Consider the following 22,688-nt stretch of genomic DNA (forward strand, 5'->3'; position numbering starts at 1 on the left):
TCACCAAGACAAATCCTTGTCCATCCTCATCTATTAAATGCAGCCTAGAAAATGACACCCACAACACAATTTGTCCCCTAATCCAAATCTGGCTCTGACGTCTGGTGTCAAATTTACGCCTTCTCGTCTCTTTAATGGGTCAGAGGAACAGAAACGAGGATGAGAAAGGGTTAAACGTCTACAGTAATTAGAGTCGCACTTCGCGTTGGCGTCCTCCAATACGGAGCTGCGAGAAGCTACGTCCACCCCCTCCATCCTCCACCTCCCACCCCTCCCTCCCTCCCTCCCCATCTCTCTCTCTCTCTCTCTCTCTCTCTGCCTCACTCACTCTGTCTTTGCCACTCACACACACACACACACACACACACACACACACACACACACACACACACACACACACACACACACACACACACAAGCCTCCCCACCAGCTCCTCCGAGTGTCTAATACACTGGAAAATCAAAGCGCGAGCCTCCCCCGTTCACACACCACCGGTGTTGCGCTTGGAGTACAACACAGCAAGAGGGGGAGAGAGGTGCTTTCTCTGTCCTCTCCCGTGCCCTCAGCTTAACTATCCAGTAAAGTTATCTGTAAACATAGATGTTACAAACTTAAATCTGAAGATTTTTTTTAAACTCGTGACAGGCTCTGCTTCTATGTTCTCTTTTCAGTTGAATGGCTTTGTGAGGAGAAAGATGTCTGGGTGAGGTGATTTTCTGCACGCCACTGAAATGGATCACAGACTTTCCAGAGGCAGTTGGGTACCGGTGACCGGGCTGGTTATCTGTCTACTTCTGTGTGCGTGTGTAGTGGACCTGGTTCTTGCGCAAATTCGGTACTCCATCCCGGAGGAGCTGGAGCATGGAGCTTTTGTGGGTAACATCGCCGAAGACCTGGGCTTGGATGTAGCCAAGCTGTCGGCCCGTCGGTTTCGTATAGTCTCCGGCGCAAACAAGCAATACTTAGAAGTGAACTTGGAGAATGGCATTCTTTTCGTCAACGAAAAGATAGACAGAGAGGAGCTGTGTGAACGAAGTCCGAGCTGTTTTTTACACTTACAAGTGGTCATTGAAAACCCATTAGAACTGTACAGAGTGGAAGTGGAGATTTTAGATGTGAATGACAACTCTCCCAGTTTCCCATGGAGCGAGTTTAATCTTGACATCACAGAGTCGGCTGCGCCTGGCTCCTGTTTCCCGTTAGAGAGCGCACAGGACCAGGACGTGGGCACCAACTCTCTGCGCTCCTACCAGCTAAGCGCAAACGAGCACTTCGTACTGAATATCCAGACGCGCAATGATGGAAGCAAGTTTGCTGAGCTCGTGCTGGACACCCCACTGGACCGGGAACAGCAGAAAAAGCATGAAATGGTTCTGACAGCCTTCGACGGGGGGTCACCGGAGCGCTCAGGGACAGCACTGATAACTATTACAGTGTTAGACGCAAACGATAACGTGCCCGTGTTTGACCGCTCGGTTTACCGGGCGAGCCTGGTGGAAAACGCACCGAGGGGGACACTGGTGCTGAAGCTGAATGCCACAGACCTGGATGAGGGCTCTAACGGGGAGGTGACCTACGCCTTTAGCGGGCACGCACCACTCAAGGTGCGCGAACTATTCAGTGTGGACCCGTACACAGGTGAAATCCGAGTGAAGGGCATTGTGGACTATGAGAAAGCCAGTGTATATGAGCTATATGTGCAGGCAAAAGACAGAGGACCTTCGGCTGTGGCAGTACACAGTAAAGTGCTGGTAGACATCCTGGATGTGAATGACAACGCACCCGAAGTCATCCTCACATCTGTGTCCACTCCTGTCCAGGAAGACGCGCCACCGGGCACGGTGATAGCTGTTATCAGTGTCATGGACCGGGACTCGGGAGAGAACGGAAACGTTGATTGCCAAATTCCGAGCAACGTTCCCTTTCAGCTCCATTCCTCGTTTAAAAACTATTATACTCTGGTGACAAGCGAGTTTCTGGACAGGGAAGCGGTGTCCGAGTACAACATCACCCTCACAGCCCGCGACTTGGGCTCTCCTTCGCTCTCCACCAGGAAAACAATCCTCGTTCAAGTGTCAGACATTAACGACAACCCCCCGCGGTTCTCTCAACCTTCATACACAGTTTACGTGACCGAGAATAATGCCCCGGGCGCTTCCATTTGCTCTGTAACTGCATTCGACCCGGATTCAAACCAGAACGCCTATCTGTCGTATTCTATTCTCGAGGGTCAGATTCAGGGCATGCCCGTGTCCACTTATGTCTCCATCAACTCTGACAACGGCAATATCTACGCATTGCGCTCTTTTGATTATGAACAACTTAGAAACTTTCAGATTCTGGTCCAGGCGCAGGACGCTGGTTTCCCCCCTCTCGCCAGCAATGTCACAGTCAACGTCTTTGTCTTGGACCAGAACGACAATGCACCTGTCATTGTATCCCCGCTGCCCAAAAACGGCACAGTGGCCACAGAGGTGGTTCCGCGGTCAGTAGACGCCGGGTATCTGGTGACCAAGATAACAGCGTTAGACGCGGACGCGGGGCAAAACTCCCGACTGTCTTATCAGGTATTACAGGCTACAGACCCGGGACTGTTCAGTGTGGCTCTGTACACGGGCGAAATCAGGACTATTCGCCGGTTAGTGGAAAAAGACGCAACAAGGCAAAGGCTGGTAATATTAGTCAAGGACAACGGGCAGCCGCCGCTCTCCGCCACCGTCTCCATTGTCCTCACAGTGGTAGACAGCGTACCCGAGTCGCTGTCAGATTTCGGAGATCTCACACTCAGCCCACAGCCCCCCTCAAACCTCGCTCTTTACTTGATCGTGTCACTGAGCACGATATCTTTAATATTCCTAGTGGCTATTATCGTGCTGGCCGCGGTGAAGTGCTACAAGGACAGGGAGACCATCAGCGGGTACAACCTGCCCCCGTTCGCCTGCTGCTGTTGCGGGGGGTTTCAGCCTGAGCCGCCCCCGGAGGTGTTCAAAAAATCCAACCTCAACCTGCAGATTTCATCCGCAGCCAAAGTGCCCACAAACTGCATGGAGGTGAATGGAAACAGCAGTCTCTCGCAGTCATATTGTTATAAAGTGTGCCTGACCCCTGAATCTGCAAAAAGTGACTTTATGTTTTTGAAGCCGTGCAGCCCGGGCAGCACACCGAGGAACAACGAGGCGAAGAGCGCAGAAAACTCGTGGAACGCGCAAAGCCGGAGCGCATCTGTGAACAACGGAGCAACTACTCCCAATGAGGTATGGCGAAATCAGAGTATAGTGTAAGACGCGAGAGCGTATGTTGTTCCTTTAAATCCCCCTTGCTTCTCCTACTGCCACAGCAAAAAAAAAAAAAAAAAAAAAAAAAAAAAAAAAAAATCCATCTCAGAATCTGATCAGAATCTAGACTGTGACATTCTCCCATGAAGGTCAAATGACGCCTGCCAGACAGATTTTAACTCAACTTGAGCCAAAACTGAATAAAGCCATGATTTTCTTCTCTTCCCTCTCTTAATAAGTGTGTCACACAGTATGTCGTCTCCACTGTTTTTTTTTAAATAATTATAATTATGGCATTAATCTATCCCAGTTGTGTTGCCTATGGTAATGTTTTGCACCTGGGAAATGAAATGAGACGATGTGAGATCACATTTTAATTGACATGTTAATGAAAGTGTAAAGCTCTGTCTTGCGAGGAGCATATGCTGTGCGCGTACCGTGTCTTCTCATCTGTATAGAATGAAGTGAGACATCAATTACTGTGTGAGGGTGGAAGAGGAGATGTAGTTCAATCTGACTCCTCTATTCAGTCTTGGTAACATTTCCAGGTGTCTTCTTAATTATAAAAGCTTGTGACCTGCGAGATTAATGTCTACACCATCCAGTGTCATTGCACCATACTTTTCATGCAATGAGGGGACACACACATACACACATATACACACCTGCTTCCAGCACATCTACCTGAGTTTGAACAAAAAGTCAAGGTTATGTACGTGACGGACAAGGTGAATGGCAGCTGTTTGAATTAATCAGCATTGAGATCAGACAATTCTTGTTCGATCAGTCGGGTTTGCGACACGCCTTCTTCTTCTTCTCAAACTAACAACATAGGACAGATAACCTCACTAACTATGCCTCAAGGGCACAAGCACTGCCGAGCCATTATACTACACACAATGTGGCGTATTCGCCAGGGGGGCTGTCCATTATTGATGAAAAATGGCAAATGGACGGTTTTGGGGAGACAGGGGAGGACATCGAGAGGGGAGGGGGCAAGGAGAAGGAGGGGGTGCAAGGACTTGGCTGGACTGAGACGTGGGACGCCTGTAGATCGGCCCCGGCGTTGTCCTCTGAATGCGAGGAGAGAGAGAGAGAGAGAGAGAGAGAGAGAGAGAGAGAGAGAGAAAGAGAGAGAGATGTGGCTTCATATTTGTCGAGCAAGGACGCACTAGAGGAGGGGTGAAATAGAAGGAGGGGGAAGGAAGGAGACAAGGAGAGAGGGAGTTTACGGAGGCAGGATGTCTACATCAGGGTTCTCTAATTCTAATAGACGGGGCAGCAGACCGTAAATGTGTGCGTATTGCTCATTGTCGTCTGCCTGTTTTCATCAGAAGGCAGAGGGACAGAGACTCGGAGCCCTGATACCAGACTCCACCGGGCAGACGGAGAAATGTCAGTTCGGTCACTGGCGCATACACCTCTGGCCACAAGAGGGATTTCGAGGTCACGGTGATTGTTCTTCCTGCAGCTATGTGCTCCTTAAGGAGAGAGCGTCCTTCCTATCGTTAATTGGTTCCCCTAATTCACCCGGTGGTGTCCCTCCGCGGACCCACACGAGTCTTCGCGAGGTCGTCAGTGACACATTAAATTTCAAAGACAAATCACAAAGAAACTATCTGAGCCTTACACAAAGTACGTACATAGGCCTGCATGCTTAAGTTGATGAATTGAAGGTGAAAAGAGAGATTACACACACATGCAAGCGTGTAAACCACGCAGCACAGGTGCGTGCACGTGTGTAAGCGCATATGCGCGTTGCGCTGTCTTGGGTTGTGCATATACAGCTGCAAGGAGCGCAAACTTTTCAAGGCTCTCTGTGAGACTTTTAATTAAAAACCTTGCTCGAGGAGCATCAGGCAAATATTAATGTAAAATGATGCATAAAATCCACAAAACAATGACGTGTGTAATTTTCTTAATTTCCTTCCTGGCACGGTTTCCTTTGAAGATTAAAATCATGTTTCGTTTCATCCCGGTGGGGTTCTAATTGGTTTTGTGCGTAGTTGGCGAGGAGTGTATTTTGAATACCGATTCTAATAATACGCTTACGTCGCATTCTCCTTGTTAACAACTTTAAGTGAATTAATAGAGCGTGGAATCCATACTATGAGACTCAGACCCGGAATAAATATCACTCGGGCGCTCTCCTTCACCCCTCCCGCTGCGCCACAGAGGATAAAAGCAAAACTAAGTGACAGGCGAGTCGTAGCTGAAGGCAACTGCACCTCTGCCCTTAAATAAATAAATAAATAAAAATCTATTCCGCCAAACATCCACTGGGCGGCAGCCGCGATCCATCTGAAAACAGCCATGTCTCCATTTCAGGACAAACACAATGATAGACCGCTCCGAGTGTCAGTTATCACTGACCTCCACCGATTGGAGAGGGCAGAATCAACAGACATCGTTTATTATCAAAGCCGCTTCGAAAACGTGAAAAATCTCAAAATATCAGTGACATTGTGGCGATGTGAGCATTTACGTGATGATTTTGTCATTTGTATTAAGCTGAAATTAAACTCTGTCATGCCCTTTCTCTGCAGCTGAAGCAGCCAAACACAGACTGGACTCTCACAAAAAATCAGAACTCCTCTATTAAAAGGTAACATGTTGACCTCTGACCTTTTGCATGTTGTCAACCTAGTGTAAAGCAACCTTACATTTTTCTCAATATTACATTGTGTTTAAGCATAATTCTCACTTAAAGAGCTGAAGATAGGTAGCCTGGGTGGAAATCACTTATGTTAAATTGGTTACTGATATTGAATTGACTTCTTGGTAAAGTGTGTTGTAATCATAGGCTGGTATCTTGTGTGTAGTTACAACTCCATCAACATGGATGGCACCCTTATGCGTAAGGCCATGCATGCAGACCCAGAAAACTATGTCACCTCCATGGCACCTGGACAGTACTGGACCTGGGGTACTCACATGAGAGGCATGAAAGGTAAGACAGGTCAAACACAGTGTACCACAAACAGCATTCATCAAGACAACACACATTCTGGGTTGCATGTGTTTTGTATACCCAGATACAATGACACAGCACACTCCCGTGCTTTTACATAATGACACTGTGTTTTCCTTTGTTGTTTCATTCGTTGGTTTGTTGGTAAAATCTTAGCTTGCCTCCACAACCACCAACATAAGCAGTGTTATATTCAGATCATTAAGTTTGTGTTGTATTGTGTTGCCTGTCTGTTCTTTTGTTGTATGCCCCTGTTCACCGTCCTCATTGCAAAGCACTGAACTTTTAGAAAAATGCTATGCAAATGAAAACAGCACTACAGCAAGTCAATATTGTATAATTAAGTAGCCGCTTCTCCTCTTTCTTTTTACCTGTGTCATACTACAGAATATAAGATGTCTCCTTCAACAAGTGGGGTCCCGTCTCGCCCCTGGACTCCTCGGTGCACACCTCCTCCCCAGCAGCAGCAGCCATCGATCCCCTCCCACCCTCACCCACACCCGCCGCCTGACTACCACCACAATGTGTACATCCCGGGGACACCATCTGGCTTTTGCACCCTGAGGCCCGCTGCACAGCGAAGTGAGCTGGACGTCCACAACTCGTTCTCCACCTTTGGCAAGAAACGACGTCTTCAGATGTCCCCCCAGGGAGAGGCTGCGATTATAAATAATGACCTGTACAACGACTGACTTTTAAACAACTGTCTGAATGGATGAGGAAAATGATGGATAACCTCGTATGAAGACAGAGGAAGAGACCACTCAGTGTATACATTAATGAACACATATATCATTTACAGGCGGGATGAAAAATACAGAGGATGCGCAATTCACTCAGTAAGAGAATTAATGAATGAACAATCCATTTTGGCTAAAATGCCGAAGGGAAATGAAGTCTGATGACTATTTATGTGACTAGCCACTGCAACATGATCATTGTATGTGTCTGCCTATTGTTGTTATTATTATTTTTATTATTATTTAGACAATCAAACTGGAGCCGCAGTTACATCCAAAATGTGTTGACAAGCATTAGTGGACGATAATTTTGCACATCCTTATGAATTTATATTTTTAGGTTTTATTAAAAACAAAAGATTTCTTTTTTCTTTTTGTATGTTTGTTTGCTAACAGAGCTTGCGTGAATATGATAAATAGTACTATAATGTATATGCAAGCTGCAACATGACGCAGACAACTGTAAAGACGGGGGATTTCCTCCACACATGTACTGTATACATTTATGAAAATAAAGTATTTTTTTCACATGGTGTTTTTTTTTAAAATGTATTTTAAATTTGCATGTGTGACCTACTGTGACTCATAAAGCTCAAGGTCCTACCCAACCCACACACCCAAACACAGATTTGGTCCATCTACATGCACAAAGCATTTAGAAGTAAGTTTCCTAGATCTATGTTTAATTAGCTGGAGTCAATTATTTTGGGGTGAAAAAGTTCCATGGCTACTCTTACAAGGGTAGAGATCTTTTCGCCTTGGTAAGCTGTTTTCCACAGTGAGGAATAAACATAGTAAAATGCTAACATATGCTAATTGGAGTGCTTGCATTTCCATTTGCCCGCAGAGAATAGTGGGGTTCATTAACTGAACAAACAGAACCTCCTCTCTCGAAAATATCACTTTAATTAAGACCACCAACACGAATACAAGCGTCAGGGGAAGGGGGGGTTCAGCTCCAAATGCCACACCTGGATGTGAGCTAGGAGGCCTGTGGCTTCTCTCCATGTGCCCTTTTACATCCTACTTCTCGGGGAATTAGTTCCTACCATCAACAGATGAGAACTGGCCACTGGCCAGAAATGAGCAGGGTAATTAGGTCGCTGTATGGTTCAGGTTTAAAATAATTCGGTTAATAAGGAAACGGGTGTCCTCAGAGAGCACGGAGGGGAGCAGGCTAACCTTCTCAGCGGTAAGGTGATCCACAGGGACGACTGAAGGGGCAGCTGTATTTAGGTCAGCTTGGCTTACTTTCAGATGAGTTAGGGATAGAGATCTATTCCTAAAAATAGAGATCAAGTTTAAAGTTGAAAAAAAAAAAACATTCTATTTCACAAAAACTATTCAGAAACATTCACTTATACATCTACACCAGGAGACCAAACCCCACAGGCTCATACAAATTTTACTTTCTATTAAACCCAGAGGTTGGTGAAACTGTAGTGAGACTATAGTGTTATGAGGGGAAAAAATATAGCCATGAGAAGTCTGAAATACCAGAGTCTGTTCCATTTCAGGAATATCATACTCAACAGAGATGAAGCTGTGTCACTTTAACCACCTTTCACTGGGAGCTGTCCATCGACATGGTGCTGAAATTTGTTTCAAATTTGTTTTTTTTTTCTGGACAGTTGTCATTTCGACTGTTGACCAGAAGAGGGCGCGTCTGACGCTCCTTAGTGTTGAATGTTGCACTTAATGCTTTGGAGGCACCTTCTCATTGTCCATCAATGAAGTATTCAGATCTTCTGCCTACGCAAAAGTAGCAGTACAACAATATGTAGTAAGTATAAAATGAAAGTGCAAATACTTAAATAAAGTACAAGAACTTCAAATCTGTACTTAGGTAAAAAACTTGAGTCAATATTATTAGTTACATTCAACTATAGCTTGGAGCTCAGGCTCACTGAAGAATATCACTCTTGACATGTAGAATCCCACAAGCAACATGCTTGTGACCCATTCACACCACGAGCAAACTGTGGATAAATATGGTTAGACTCAAACATAGGATACTTCCTGGGATTTGTGTTTATCTGGCAATCAAATACTGACCACAGGAAATTTATTCAGCACCAATTCATAGCCAGACACAATAACTGTACCTACAATGAGCATTTGAAGCATCTTTTAACACTGATTTCTATTGACAGGTTTCAGCAGCAGAGGGCAGCATTGAGTAAGAATCATTTCACACCGAACAAGGAGAGTTAGAGGAGTAGATTCATTTTATATAGTAAAATCAGGGACTGTGGGGCTGGGAGGAAAAAATGACGTAAACCAAAACAGACAAAAGAAGGACATGGGCTGAAGGTATTTGTAGGAAGACAAAGAAAAAAACAGCTGAGAGGGGAAGCAGGAGGGACAGAGGAACTCATTTTTGTCTTCTCTCTTTTCTCTCTTTCTTCTCTTTTTTGAGACAGATACACACAGACTAAAGCAACAGATAGCAAGATTGTGTAGTAATGATCAAGTGAAGGGTGTTTCTGATCTCACTTTTCCATATGAAGAGAGAACAGACTCATCGAGAAATGTTTAGACAAATTTACTGCATGTGGTGCACGTGCATGTCCAGTAAAATACAGACTGCATATACTGGTTTATTCTTGATATGGGTAAGCTTGTGAACACAAACAGGATTAGCATTTTTGATGAAATTTTTACCCATTACTATTAGTTTAAAAATTTTTTAATTGATCAATTTAATGTTTATTGTTTATGTTTATTTCTTTAGGAGTGATTACACAAGGGTATGCAGCTTGTTGAATTTTGAAAATGAAGACAATCACCATGTAATGCCGACCTCATCATTTACATAGATATAAAACTCAGTTACATTATTCTTCTTCCTCTGGTACGTGTTCTATATCACTTATCCATGAGATGACACTTCTGCCAGCAGGGAATGAGAAAGAGGCAGAGCACACCCCTCAACAAGCTGCCAGTCTATTACAAGACCAGCATACATTCAAAGCTATAGGTAATTTGAAGAGGCCAGTTCACCTGACCTACATATTTACTGACTGAACTATTGTTAGAGCAAATACGTTTTGAAGAAAATCTAATACTGGTCAGATAATGTTTTCTAAATAGAAAAGCATTTTTAAACATATTTTATGGTTCAATGTATACTTGGTTAAGGAAGTGTAATGAAAAAATACAGATTAGTATTCTTCTAAGTGCGTAAATGTAATTTAGTTTTCTGAATGCAAAGGATGTACATTCCAAGCACACATGGTACATGTGTTCTTCTACATCTTACTTATGTTTCACAAATTGATCTTCCTGTTGTTAAACAAAGTTGGAGAAGAGTATTAGACTTATATAAGTCTCTTAAAAGAATTAGATGTGTGGATGTCCCTCTAAGAGCCGTTTGTTTCCTGTTAAACTAGAGAGAGGGTGCTGCGAGCCCCTTTACGTCCGTCAATAAACTAATAAGTAAATGTGGAAAACATCTGGATGGTCTCCCCTTTTCCCAGGCGCACTGATCATTCTATCTGTATATGTATATCAATCAGTTCTCATCCACCATCTTTGTTGGTGATGTATAGAGTCACGTTTCTAAATTGGACACTCTTATTGGCCCCAGTGGGCGCCGTCACAGCCAATCAGAGTGTCTGTTACAGAGGCTTGGCTGTGAGTTGCTCGAAACGGGAGGCAAACTGGAATACTCTGAGATCAAAGTAAAGAGATGTTGGTCTAAGTTTACTGTAGTGGCGGAATAAACATAGAAAGATATGGAAAGAAAGACGTTTAGTGCAACTGAGGCTTTGGAGTTGATTTTTCAAGGAAAAAGATGTTGTCCTTTGGCCTCCCCAATTGCTGTCACATGCATCACATCCTTGGATACAGGAAGGGATTTTCCTGTAACAGGCACCTAGAGTGTTAAAAAAAAACACTCTACATACACAAAGGTGGAATGCAATACTGGTGTAAATATTCTACCCACGTAGACCAGCCTATAATTCTACATTCTTTTTATCATGCATTTGAACCTGTCAGTGACACAAAACTGAAATCTAAACGTTCATGAGTGCATCCTGCTACATGTCACTCTCCAGTGAAACCATATTTTACCCACCTTATGGTCAACATGGCTGGCTCTAAAACAGTTCCTGCACTGTGTGCAGTTTTTGTCACATGGTGTCACTGTTGACCACTAAAGCATAATGCATCTCTCTCTCTGAAGTCATGACACACCCATTAGTAAAGGGTGTATGACATTGCTTTCTGGAAGACATGCGTTTTCTTTTTTACAGTAAATTAACAACAGGACCCTAAGATATTTTGTCAGGCCTTAAAAATAAACAACAGAATCTGGATTGTGTTTTTTTTTCCTGCAGATGAAAAGATGATTTTTTTGGCCGCTGTCTTTGTCTTGTGCGCAGTATGGCCCGGTGCTTTGTCTGTGACACGGTACTCTATTGCTGAGGAGATGGAAAGAGGCTCTGTTGTGGCTAATCTTGCTGCGGATTTGGGACTTGAGCCTGGTGGTTTGGCACAACGAGAGGTAAAGCTTGATATTTTCACTAACAAAAAATATCTAGATTTTAACAAAAAGACGGGGGAACTGTACATCGTGGAAAAGATGGACAGGGAATATCTTTGTCCGGCGAAACCTACATCCTGCTTTCTAAAGCTTGATGTTATTATAGAAAATCCCTTACGTATCTTCAACATTGAACTTGGTATAACGGATATAAATGATAACGCTCCGCATTTTCGACGAGACAGAGTAGAGCTCGACGTTTCAGAATCGGCAACACCAGGAGAGAGGTTCTCCCTGCCTAATGCTGTGGATCCAGATGTTGGCATAAATACAATTAAAACATACAAACTCAGTGTCAGTGAACATTTCACCATCGAAATTCAGACGGGCAGTGATGGAACTCAGTATGTGGATTTGGTGTTGACCAAGTCTTTAGACAGAGAGGAGAACGCTGTTCATAATTTAATACTGACTGCTGTGGACGGCGGGGTCCCTGTGCGCTCCGGCACTGCCAATATCATTGTTAGAGTACAGGACACAAACGACAATCCTCCTAGGTTTGACAAGCAGACTTACACAATCAACATGACAGAAAATTCCCCAATCGGAACCTTATTGATGAAGGTTAACGCTACAGATCTTGATGAGGGTGTGAATTCAGAGATTGTGTACTCATTCACCCTTTACACGTCAGAAAAAACACAAGATGTCTTTGCATTGAATCCTAACACAGGGGAGATAACTGTGAAAGGTACTATTGACTATGAAGATATGAAATTGTATGAGATGCACATTGAAGCCAGAGACAAAGGGACGCATCCCTTGCTGGGGCAGTGTAAAGTAGTCGTCCACGTGACTGACATGAATGACAATTATCCAGACATCACCATACAGTCTGTTAAAAACACGGTGGATGAGAACATTCCAGTAGGAAGTGTCATTGCTCTGGTAGGAGTAAGTGACAGAGACACTGGCGATAATGGTAAAGTAAGCTTATCTATAAATCAACCCATGCCCTTTATTCTTAATAAGTCATCAGAGAGACCCATGCATTATAGACTCATAGTCTCTGAGCCTCTGGATCGTGAGAAGGTTCCTGAATATGACATCACACTGATTGTGACAGATGCAGGAACACCGCCCCTATCTGATAATGTAACAATAACCGTGCATCTGCTGGACGTCAATGACAACGCGCCACGGTTCCCTCGGTCATTTTATACTATACGTGTGATGGAGAATAACGCACCTGGGGCCTTGCTGAGTTCACTCACTGCCTTTGACCCTGACCTCCATGAAAACCAGTATCTAGTTTATTTCATCCTAGAGAAGGAGATAGCCAACACCTCCATGTCCATGCTGTTCTCCATCAATCCAGAGAACGGTAATCTTTACGCTCTAAAAACTTTTGACTATGAGATCGAGAAGGAGTTTCTCTTCCACATCGAGGCCAGAGACTCTGGCTCTCCTCCACTCAGCAGTAACGTGACCGTGCACATCGTTATTGTGGACCAGAACGACAACGCTCCGGTTATTGTCTCTCCGTGGCGCGCACACGGCTCGGTGGTGGAGGAAAAGATCCCCAGATCCACCGATAAAGGCTCTTTGGTTGCCAAGGTGATAGCATTAGACACCGATTCGGTGCACAACTCTCGGATTACCTACCAGTTTCTACAGGTGACTGACGCTACCTTGTTCGGTCTGGATCAGTACAACGGAGAGATCCGGACTATGAGGATGTTCAGTTACAGAGATCCGCGCCACCAGAGACTGGTTGTTGTTGCCAAGGACAACGGGGATCCTGCTCTGTCTGCTACAGTCACCATCAAGCTGTCCACAGTGGAGACTGCCGTTAAGGCCTACTCTGACATGACGGAGGTGCCTCTAGAGTATGACATCTTCTCAGACCTAAACCTGTATTTGGTGATCGGTCTGGGCTCGGTGTCATTTCTTCTGCTCATCACCATACTGGTCACCATCGTGCTCAAGTGCCAGAAACCCAAAGCCAGCAAAGCGCCTCCTCCCTGCAGGAACAGTGTGATCAGTGAGAGGAACTCCACCATCGCAGATTCCACTCTGGTGTCCAACGATGCCTACTGGTACAGTCTGTTTCTAGCAGAGACCAGGAAAGGAAAGCTGGTGGTCAGACAGCCTGTGCCAAAGGGCTCCAGGTACATCGTGTCCAGTATACCAAGAGGCACAGGACTGACAGAGACAAGTGACTCAGCAGCTTCCACTCTGCAGGTATGGAAAAAGAACACTTAAACACGTGTTACACAGATATGTACTCAGTGAACCTGACAAAGTGAGTTTGATCCATATTCAACGTTCTACTCTCCTGGTATCAGTAATAATGCCTTTATTTAGCATCTATCTGGTTTCGGAATATACTTTTTCAAACAGCAGTCCCGAGCATTTTGGCATTCACCTTTTAAGCGCTTTACCCTGAAACTTAGCAGAATCAGCAGCTTTCACTCTGCAGGAAGGAATATTGTATATACATTTGTTGTTAATTGTTGTGGTCGGTGATTTGAAAGTAATTACGATTCTCTACATAAAATCAGAAACGGTGTCAATAAAGCGGTTGATTCCGGTCAGTAATAATTAGTCTGAACTCACTTTTAAACTGATACCTGGATTTTTCAAGTCATCGCGTTAAATGTAACTAAAAGGAGTCGTGCAAAATCTAAAGGGTGTCGCTGTTTTGTTAGTAAAATGCCAGCACATGAACGACATGACACTGAGTCGCTGACGTTATAGCAGCTCGCGAGTCAGTCGAACAGCTCCTTGGTGCTGAAACGCCGCTCTGAAAACGCGTTCGTCCTATTTCGTACTGAAATACGTCAGAATTAAAAAAGTGTGAATATGTTTGTTCTCACGTCGGTGGGAGCAATTTTCAATATTACTGGAAACCTACACTTTAGAGACTGAAATGCAGTAAACCCGCACACAACAATGCGATCGTTCGTAACAATGGAGTCTTGTAAAAGGTACGTGCTGCTCGTTGCTCTTTTTTCTTTCGTTCGTAACGCATCGACCTCAGTGACTCATTATTCAATACCCGAGGAAATGAAAGAAGGATCAGTTGTAGCAAACCTTGCTACTGATCTCAGCCTGGATGTGAAAACACTGAATCAGAGGAAGATGCGTGTGGATATCATTGCAAATAAGAGATATCTGGATGTGAAAAAAGAGACTGGTGAGCTCTATATTGTTGAGAAAATAGATAGGGAATATATTTGTCCTGCGAAGTCATCTTGCTATCTCAGACTGGAGGTGATACTGGAAAATCCACTACGAATATTTAACATAGAAGTAGAAATTCTGGATATGAACGACAACGCCCCACAGTTTCGAAGAGAGGCCATACACTTAGACATATCTGAAGCGACGCCAAAAGGCGAGAGATTCTCTCTCAGCAATGCAGTCGATTCTGATGTCGGAGGTAATTCAGTTAAAACGTACCATCTGAGTGAAAGTGATTATTTTAATATTGAGGTTCAGACAGGAAGAGAAGGGTCGAAATTTGCTGATTTGATCTTAACAAAGACTTTAGACCGAGAGCAGCAGGCTGTTCATAATTTAATACTCACAGCTGTAGATGGAGGCACACCTGCTCGATCAGGCACTGCCAGTGTTATAGTTCATGTTTCGGACACAAATGATAACGCTCCTGCCTTTGACAAAGCGACTTATGATGTTGAAATAATGGAAAATTCCCCCATTGGAAGCCTCGTTATTCATCTCAATGCAACAGACTTAGATGAGGGGTCAAATTCTGACATAACTTACTCATACAGTTTATATACATCAGAGAAAACACAGGAAACATTTAATCTGAATCCGTCCACTGGAGAAATTACTGTTAAAGGAATGTTAAACTATGAGGATTTCAGGATTTATGATATGGAAGTTATAGCAACAGACCATGGAGCAAATACTTTATCAGGACAATGTACCATAAAGATTGTGGTTGAAGACATGAATGACAACCACCCAGAAATATCTATTAAATCATTTCAGAGTCCAGTCAATGAAAACATAGCATTGGACACAGTGATAGCTGTAGTTAGTGTGAGTGATAAAGACTCAGGTGATAATGGAGTGGTTGATCTTCATATTCCAGATAAAATGCCTTTCAAACTGAGAGAATCCTCTGATAACTATTATGAATTAGTGGTGTCAGAGCCGTTAGACCGTGAGAAGGTTCCAGAATATGACGTGACCTTCACTGTGACAGACAGAGGTTCTCCTCCTTTATCTGACAATGAAACTATGACTTTAGAGCTGCTGGATGTTAATGACAATGTTCCACAGTTCCCTCAGTCATTTTATACTATACGTGTGATGGAGAATAACGCACCTGGGGCCTTGCTGAGTTCACTCACTGCCTTTGACCCTGACCTCCATGAAAACCAGTATCTAGTTTATTTCATCCTAGAGAAGGAGATAGCAAATACCTCCATGTCCATGCTGTTCTCCATCAATCCAGAGAACGGTAATCTTTACGCTCTAAAAACTTTTGACTATGAGATCGAGAAGGAGTTTCTCTTCCACATCGAGGCCAGAGACTCTGGCTCTCCTCCACTCAGCAGTAATGTGACCGTCCACATCATTATTGTGGATCAGAACGACAACGCTCCGGTTATTGTCTCTCCGTGGCGCGCGCACGGCTCAGTGGTGGAGGAAAAGATCCCCAGATCCACCGATAAAGGCTCTCTGGTTGCCAAGGTGATAGCATTAGACACAGACTCGGTGCACAACTCTCGGATTACCTACCAGTTTCTACAGGTGACTGACGCCACCTTGTTCAGTCTGGACCAGTACAACGGAGAGATCCGGACTATGAGGATGTTCAGTTACAGAGATCCGCGCCACCAGAGACTGGTTGTTATTGCCAAGGACAACGGGGAGCCTGCTCTGTCTGCTACAGTCACCATCAAGCTGTCCACAGTGGAGACTGCTGTTAAGGCCTACTCTGACATGACGGAGGTGCCTCTAGAGTATGACATCTTCTCAGACCTAAACCTGTATTTGGTGATCGGTCTGGGCTCGGTGTCATTTCTCCTGCTCATCACCATACTAGTCACCATCGTGCTCAAGTGCCAGAAACCCAAAGCCAGCAAAGCGGCTCCTCCCTGCAGAAACAGTGTGATCAGTGAGAGGAACTCCACCATCGCAGATTCCACTCTGGTGTCCAACGATGCCTACTGGTACAGTCTGTTTCTAGCAGAGACCAGGAAAGGAAAGCTGGTGGTCAGACAGCCTGTGCCAAAGGGCTCCAGGTACATTGTGTCCAGTATACCAAGAGGCACAGGACTGACAGAGACTAGCGATTCGGCAGCTTCTACTCTGCAGGTAGGAATCTTGTATACACATTTATCAATATTAGGTCATTGTTCATTTTATATTATAAATATTATTAAGCAGTAAACTTCATCAGTTAAGCTCACAAACGGTGTGAAAGAACCTGATTACAACTGTCAGTATCACTCAATTTAAACTCACATTGACAATGATACCTAAAAAGTTAAGGTCATCATGTTACATGACGCAAAAAGTATCGTGCAAACTTGAAGGGTGGCGCTGTTTAGTGAGTAAAATGCCAGCCCATAAACGCCATGACACTCAGTTTTTCACGTTACGGCGCCTTGTGAATCAGCCGGACAGCTCCGCGGTGCTGTAACGCCACTCTGAAAAAGCATTCGTCCGATTTAGTGCCGAAAACTCCTCGTGACTGAAACATCGTTAACATGTTTGGTATCAGGTCCATGGCAAGGAATTTCAATATTACTGGAAACCTACATTATAAACACTGAACTGCAGTAAACCCGCACACAACAATGCGGTCTTTCGTAACAATGAGGTCTTGTCAAAGGTACGTGCTGCTCGTTGTTCTTATTCTTTTTTCTTTCGTTCGTAACACATCGACCTCAGTGACTCATTATTCAATACCCGAGGAAATGAAAGAAGGATCAGTTGTAGCAAACCTTGCTACTGATCTCAGCCTGGATGTGAAAACACTGAATCAGAGGAAGATGCGTCTTGACATCATTGCAAATAAGAGATCTCTGGATGTGAACAAAGAAACTGGTGAGCTGTATATTGTGGAGAAAATAGATAGGGAATATCTTTGTCCTACAAAGTCATCAGCGTCATGTTATCTCAAACTGGAGGTGATACTAGAAAACCCAGTACGAATTTTTAACATAGAAGTAGAAATTCTGGATATGAACGACAACGCCCCACAATTTCGACGAGACGTCATACACTTAGACATATCTGAAGCGACGCCAAAAGGAGAGAGATTCTCTCTCAGCAATGCAGTTGATCCTGATGTCGGAATGAATTCGGTGAAAACATATCATCTGAGTGAAAGTGATTATTTTAATATTGAGGTTCAGACAGGAAGAGATGGGTCGAAGTTTGCTGAATTAATCTTGAAAAAAGCTTTAGACCGAGAGCAGCAGGCTGTTCATAATTTAATACTCACAGCTGTAGATGGAGGCACACCTGCTCGATCTAGCACTGCCAGTGTTATAGTTCGGGTACTAGACACAAATGACAACGCTCCTGCATTTGAAAAAACGATATATAATGTTAAAATAATGGAAAATTCCCCCATTGGAAGCCTCGTTATTCATCTCAATGCAACAGACTTAGATGAGGGGTCAAATTCTGACATAACTTACTCATACAGTTTATATACATCAGAGAAAACACAGGAAACGTTTAATCTGAATCCTTCCACTGGAGAAATTACTGTTAAAGGAATGTTAAACTATGAGGATTTCAGGATTTATGATATGGAAGTTATAGCAACCGACCATGGAGCAAATACTTTATCAGGACAATGTACCATAAAGATTGTGGTTGAAGACATGAATGACAACCACCCAGAAATATCTATTAAATCATTTCAGAGTCCAGTCAATGAAAACATAGCATTAGACACAGTGATAGCTGTAGTTAGTGTGAGTGATAAAGACTCAGGTGATAATGGAGTGGTTGATCTTCATATTCCAGATAATATGCCTTTCAAACTGAGAGAATCCTCTGATAACTATTATGAATTAGTGGTGTCAGAGCCGTTAGACCGTGAGAAGGTTCCAGAATATGACGTGACCTTCACTGTGACAGACAGAGGTTCTCCTCCTTTATCTGACAATGAAACTATGACTTTAGAGCTGCTGGATGTTAATGACAATGTTCCACAGTTCCCTCAGTCATTTTATACTATACGTGTGATGGAGAATAACGCACCTGGGGCCTTGCTGGGTTCACTCACTGCCTTTGACCCTGACCTCCATGAAAACCAGTATCTAGTTTATTTCATCCTAGAGAAGGAGATAGCCAACACCTCCATGTCCATGCTGTTCTCCATCAATCCAGAGAACGGTAATCTTTACGCTCTAAAAACTTTTGACTATGAGATCGAGAAGGAGTTTCTCTTCCACATCGAGGCCAGAGACTCTGGCTCTCCTCCACTCAGCAGTAATGTGACCGTCCACATCATTATTGTGGACCAGAACGACAACGCTCCGGTTATTGTTTCTCCATGGCGCGCGCACGGCTCGGTGGTGGAAGAAAAGATCCCCAGATCTACCGATAAAGGCTCTTTGGTTGCCAAGGTGATAGCATTAGACACTGACTCGGTGCACAACTCTCGGATCACCTACCAGTTTCTACAGGTGACTGACGCCACCTTGTTCAGTCTGGACCAGTACAACGGAGAGATCCGGACTATGAGGATGTTCAGTTACAGAGATCCGCGCCACCAGAGACTGGTTGTTGTTGCCAAGGACAACGGGGAGCCTGCTCTGTCTGCTACAGTCACCATCAAGCTGTCCACAGTGGAGACTGCTGTTAAGGCCTACTCTGACATGACGGAGGTGCCTCTAGAGTATGACATCTTCTCAGACCTAAACCTGTATTTGGTGATCGGTCTGGGCTCGGTGTCATTTCTCCTGCTCATCACCATACTGGTCACCATCGTGCTCAAGTGCCAGAAACCCAAAGCCAGCAAAGCGGCTCCTCCCTGCAGGAACAGTGTGATCAGTGAGAGGAACTCCACCATCGCAGATTCCACTCTGGTGTCCAACGATGCCTACTGGTACAGTCTGTTTCTAGCAGAGACCAGGAAAGGAAAGCTGGTGGTCAGACAGCCTGTGCCAAAGGGCTCCAGATACATCGTGTCCAGTATACCAAGAGGCACAGGACTGACAGAGACTAGCGATTCGGCAGCTTCCACTCTGCAGGTAGGAACCCTGGATACACATTTATCTTTATATTTATTAATATTAGGTTGTAGTTCAAGTTATATTGTAAAGATTTTGAAGCAGTGGAGCTCACAAACAAATTCAATAAATCTTATTATTTATTTAGGTAACACTCCATTTAAAGTTGCATTTATATAAATATATGAAATATTAAGGTCATCACGTTAAATGTAGCTAAAATAGATGTGCAATACTACAGGGTGTCGCTGTTTTGTTAGTAAAATGTCAGCTCATGAACGCCATGACACTGACTAGTTGACGTTACGGCAGACCGTGAATCAGCCGGACAGCTCCGTGGTACGGAATCACCGCTCTGAAATCAATTTCGTCCGTTTTAGAGGTGAAATATCGTCTGGATTAATATTGTGTGAATATATTTGTGAACAGGTGCATGACAACGAATTTAAATATTTCTGGAAGCCTTCATTATGGGGACTAAACAACAGTAAACCCGTACAAAAAATGCGGTCCTTTGTAACAATGGAGTCTTGTCAAAGGTACGCCCTGCTCGTGGTTCTAATTCTTTTTTCTTTCGTTCGGAACGCATCGACCTCAGTGACTCATTATTCAATACCCGAGGAAATGAAAGAAGGATCAGTTGTAGCAAACCTTGCTACTGATCTCAGCCTGGATGTGAAAACACTGAATCAGAGGAAGATGCGTCTTGACACAATTGCAAATAAGAGATATCTGGATGTGAACAAAGAGACTGGTGAGCTGTATATTGTGGAGAAAATAGATAGGGAATATATTTGCACCACAAAGTCGTCAACGTCATGCTATCTCAAACTTGAAGCAATACTAGAAAACCCATTACGAATATTTAACATTGAACTAGAAATTCTGGATATGAACGACAACGCCCCACAATTTCGAAGGGAAGCCATACACTTAGACATATCTGAAGCGACGCCAAAAGGAGAGAGATTCTCTCTCAGCAACGCAGTTGATCCTGATGTCGGAAGTAATTCGGTTAAAACATACCACCTGAGTGAAAGTGAACATTTTAACATTGAGGTTCAGACAGGAAGAGATGGGTCGAAGTTTGCTGAATTAATCTTAAAAAAGACATTAGATCGGGAGAAGCAGGCTGTTCATAATTTAATACTCACAGCTGTAGATGGAGGCACACCTGCTCGATCTGGCACTGTCAGTATCATTGTTCATGTTTTGGACACAAATGACAACGCTCCTGCTTTTGACAAATTGAGTTACAATATAAAAGTAATGGAAAATTCCCCCATTGGAAGCCTCGTTATTCATCTCAATGCAACAGACTTAGATGAGGGGTCAAATTCTGACATAACTTACTCATACAGTTTATATACGTAAGAGAAAACACAGGAAACGTTTAATTTGAATCCTTCCACTGGAGAAATTACTGTTAAAGGAATGTTAAACTATGAGGATTTCAGGATTTATGATATGGAAGTTATAGCAACCGACCATGGAGCAAATACTTTATCAGGACAATGTAGCATAAAAATTATGGTTGAAGACATGAATGACAACCACCCAGAAATATCTATTAAATCATTTCAGAGTCCAGTCAATGAAAACATAGCATTAGACACAGTGATAGCTGTAGTTAGTGTGAGTGATAAAGACTCAGGTGATAATGGAGTGGTTGATCTTCATATTCCAGATAATATGCCTTTCAAACTGAGAGAATCCTCTGATAACTATTATGAATTAGTGGTGTCAGAGCCGTTAGACCGTGAGAAGGTTCCAGAATATGACGTGACCTTCACAGTGACAGACAGAGGTTCTCCTCCTTTATCTGACAATGAAACTATGACTTTAGAGCTGCTGGATGTTAATGACAATGTTCCACAGTTCCCTCAGTCATTTTATACTATACGTGTGATGGAGAATAACGCACCTGGGGCCTTGCTGGGTTCACTCACTGCCTTTGACCCTGACCTCCACGAAAACCAGTATCTAGTTTATTTCATCCTAGAGAAGGAGATAGCCAACACCTCCATGTCCATGCTGTTCTCCATCAATCCAGAGAACGGTAATCTTTACGCTCTAAAAACTTTTGACTATGAGATCGAGAAGGAGTTTCTCTTTCACATCGAGGCCAGAGACTCTGGCTCTCCTCCACTCAGCAGTAACGTGACCGTCCACATCATTATTGTGGATCAGAACGACAACGCTCCGGTTATTGTCTCTCCGTGGCGCGCGCACGGCTCAGTGGTGGAGGAAAAGATCCCCAGATCCACCGATAAAGGCTCTTTGGTTGCCAAGGTGATAGCATTAGACACAGACTCGGTGCACAACTCTCGGATTACCTACCAGTTTCTACAGGTGACTGACGCCACCTTGTTCAGTCTGGACCAGTACAACGGAGAGATCCGGACTATGAGGATGTTCAGTTACAGAGATCCGCGCCACCAGAGACTGGTTGTTATTGCCAAGGACAACGGGGAGCCTGCTCTGTCTGCTACAGTCACCATCAAGCTGTCCACAGTGGAGACTGCTGTTAAGGCCTACTCTGACATGATGGAGGTGCCTCTAGAGTATGACATCTTCTCAGACCTAAACCTGTATTTGGTGATCGGTCTGGGCTCGGTGTCATTTCTCCTGCTCATCACCATACTGGTCACCATCGTGCTCAAGTGCCAGAAACCCAAAGCCAGCAAAGCGGCTCCTCCCTGCAGGAACAGTGTGATCAGTGAGAGGAACTCCACCATCGCAGATTCCACTCTGGTGTCCAACGATGCCTACTGGTACAGTCTGTTTCTAGCAGAGACCAGGAAAGGAAAGCTGGTGGTCAGACAGCCTGTGCCAAAGGGCTCCAGATACATCGTGTCCAGTATACCAAGAGGCACAGGACTGACAGAGACTAGTGATTCAGCAGCTTCCACTCTGCAGGTAGGAATCTTGTATACACATTTGTCTTTAATGTATTAATTTTAGGCCATAGTTCA

The 22,688-nt window shown here is 44.0% G+C and overlaps 4 protein-coding genes and 1 pseudogene across 5 annotated transcripts; all 5 read left to right on the forward strand.

The window, feature by feature from the left end:
- The first annotated feature begins 732 nt into the window (after positions 1–732).
- On the forward strand, positions 733–6,939 carry si:ch73-233f7.1 (uncharacterized protein LOC100537710 homolog). Of its 2 annotated transcripts, none has more exons than XM_041048012.1 (4): positions 733–3,255; positions 5,823–5,881; positions 6,099–6,226; positions 6,635–6,939. In XM_041048012.1, exons 1-4 carry the CDS (start codon positions 733–735, stop codon positions 6,937–6,939), a joined length of 3,015 nt encoding a protein of 1,004 aa, XP_040903946.1. The 2 variants fall into 2 exon arrangements, with proteins under 2 accessions (XP_040903946.1, XP_040903947.1); XM_041048013.1 differs by having other exon boundaries at positions 6,099–6,217.
- Positions 6,940–9,598: 2,659 nt separating this feature from the next.
- Positions 9,599–13,741, forward strand: pcdhb (protocadherin b). Its single transcript, XM_041047676.1, has 4 exons — positions 9,599–9,602; positions 9,722–9,737; positions 10,577–10,670; positions 11,324–13,741. Exons 1-4 carry the CDS (start codon positions 9,599–9,601, stop codon positions 13,739–13,741), a joined length of 2,532 nt encoding a protein of 843 aa, XP_040903610.1.
- A 690-nt stretch (positions 13,742–14,431) lies between these two features.
- Positions 14,432–17,295, forward strand: LOC121188102 (protocadherin alpha-C2-like). Its single transcript, XM_041047677.1, has 2 exons — positions 14,432–16,845; positions 17,244–17,295. The coding sequence occupies exons 1-2, from the start codon at positions 14,432–14,434 to the stop codon at positions 17,293–17,295; spliced, it is 2,466 nt and encodes an 821-aa protein (XP_040903611.1).
- Positions 17,296–17,319: 24 nt separating this feature from the next.
- Positions 17,320–20,150, forward strand: LOC121188103 (protocadherin alpha-C2-like). The gene is made up of 2 exons (XM_041047678.1): positions 17,320–19,780; positions 20,143–20,150. The coding sequence occupies exons 1-2, from the start codon at positions 17,320–17,322 to the stop codon at positions 20,148–20,150; spliced, it is 2,469 nt and encodes an 822-aa protein (XP_040903612.1).
- Positions 20,151–20,217: 67 nt separating this feature from the next.
- On the forward strand, positions 20,218–22,671 carry LOC121188104 (annotated as a pseudogene).
- The last annotated feature ends 17 nt before the right edge of the window (positions 22,672–22,688 follow it).

The sequence above is a fragment of the Toxotes jaculatrix genome, chromosome 10 (genome assembly GCF_017976425.1).
Source record: "Toxotes jaculatrix isolate fToxJac2 chromosome 10, fToxJac2.pri, whole genome shotgun sequence".
NCBI lineage: Eukaryota > Metazoa > Chordata > Actinopteri > Toxotidae > Toxotes > Toxotes jaculatrix.

Coding starts and splice junctions, on each gene's coding strand:
- si:ch73-233f7.1 (XM_041048012.1), top strand. CDS start 733: ATGGATCACAGACTTTCCAGAGGCAGTTGGGTACCGGTGACCGGGCTG. Junction 5,882..6,098: donor CAGAACTCCTCTATTAAAAG/GTAACATGTTGA, acceptor TCTTGTGTGTAG/TTACAACTCCATCAACATGG. Junction 6,227..6,634: donor TCACATGAGAGGCATGAAAG/GTAAGACAGGTC, acceptor GTCATACTACAG/AATATAAGATGTCTCCTTCA.
- pcdhb (XM_041047676.1), top strand. Junction 10,671..11,323: donor TGGAATACTCTGAGATCAAA/GTAAAGAGATGT, acceptor GTGTTTTTTTTT/CCTGCAGATGAAAAGATGAT.
- LOC121188102 (XM_041047677.1), top strand. CDS start 14,432: ATGCGATCGTTCGTAACAATGGAGTCTTGTAAAAGGTACGTGCTGCTC. Junction 16,846..17,243: donor ACTCTGCAGGTAGGAATCTT/GTATACACATTT, acceptor GTTTGGTATCAG/GTCCATGGCAAGGAATTTCA.
- LOC121188103 (XM_041047678.1), top strand. CDS start 17,320: ATGCGGTCTTTCGTAACAATGAGGTCTTGTCAAAGGTACGTGCTGCTC.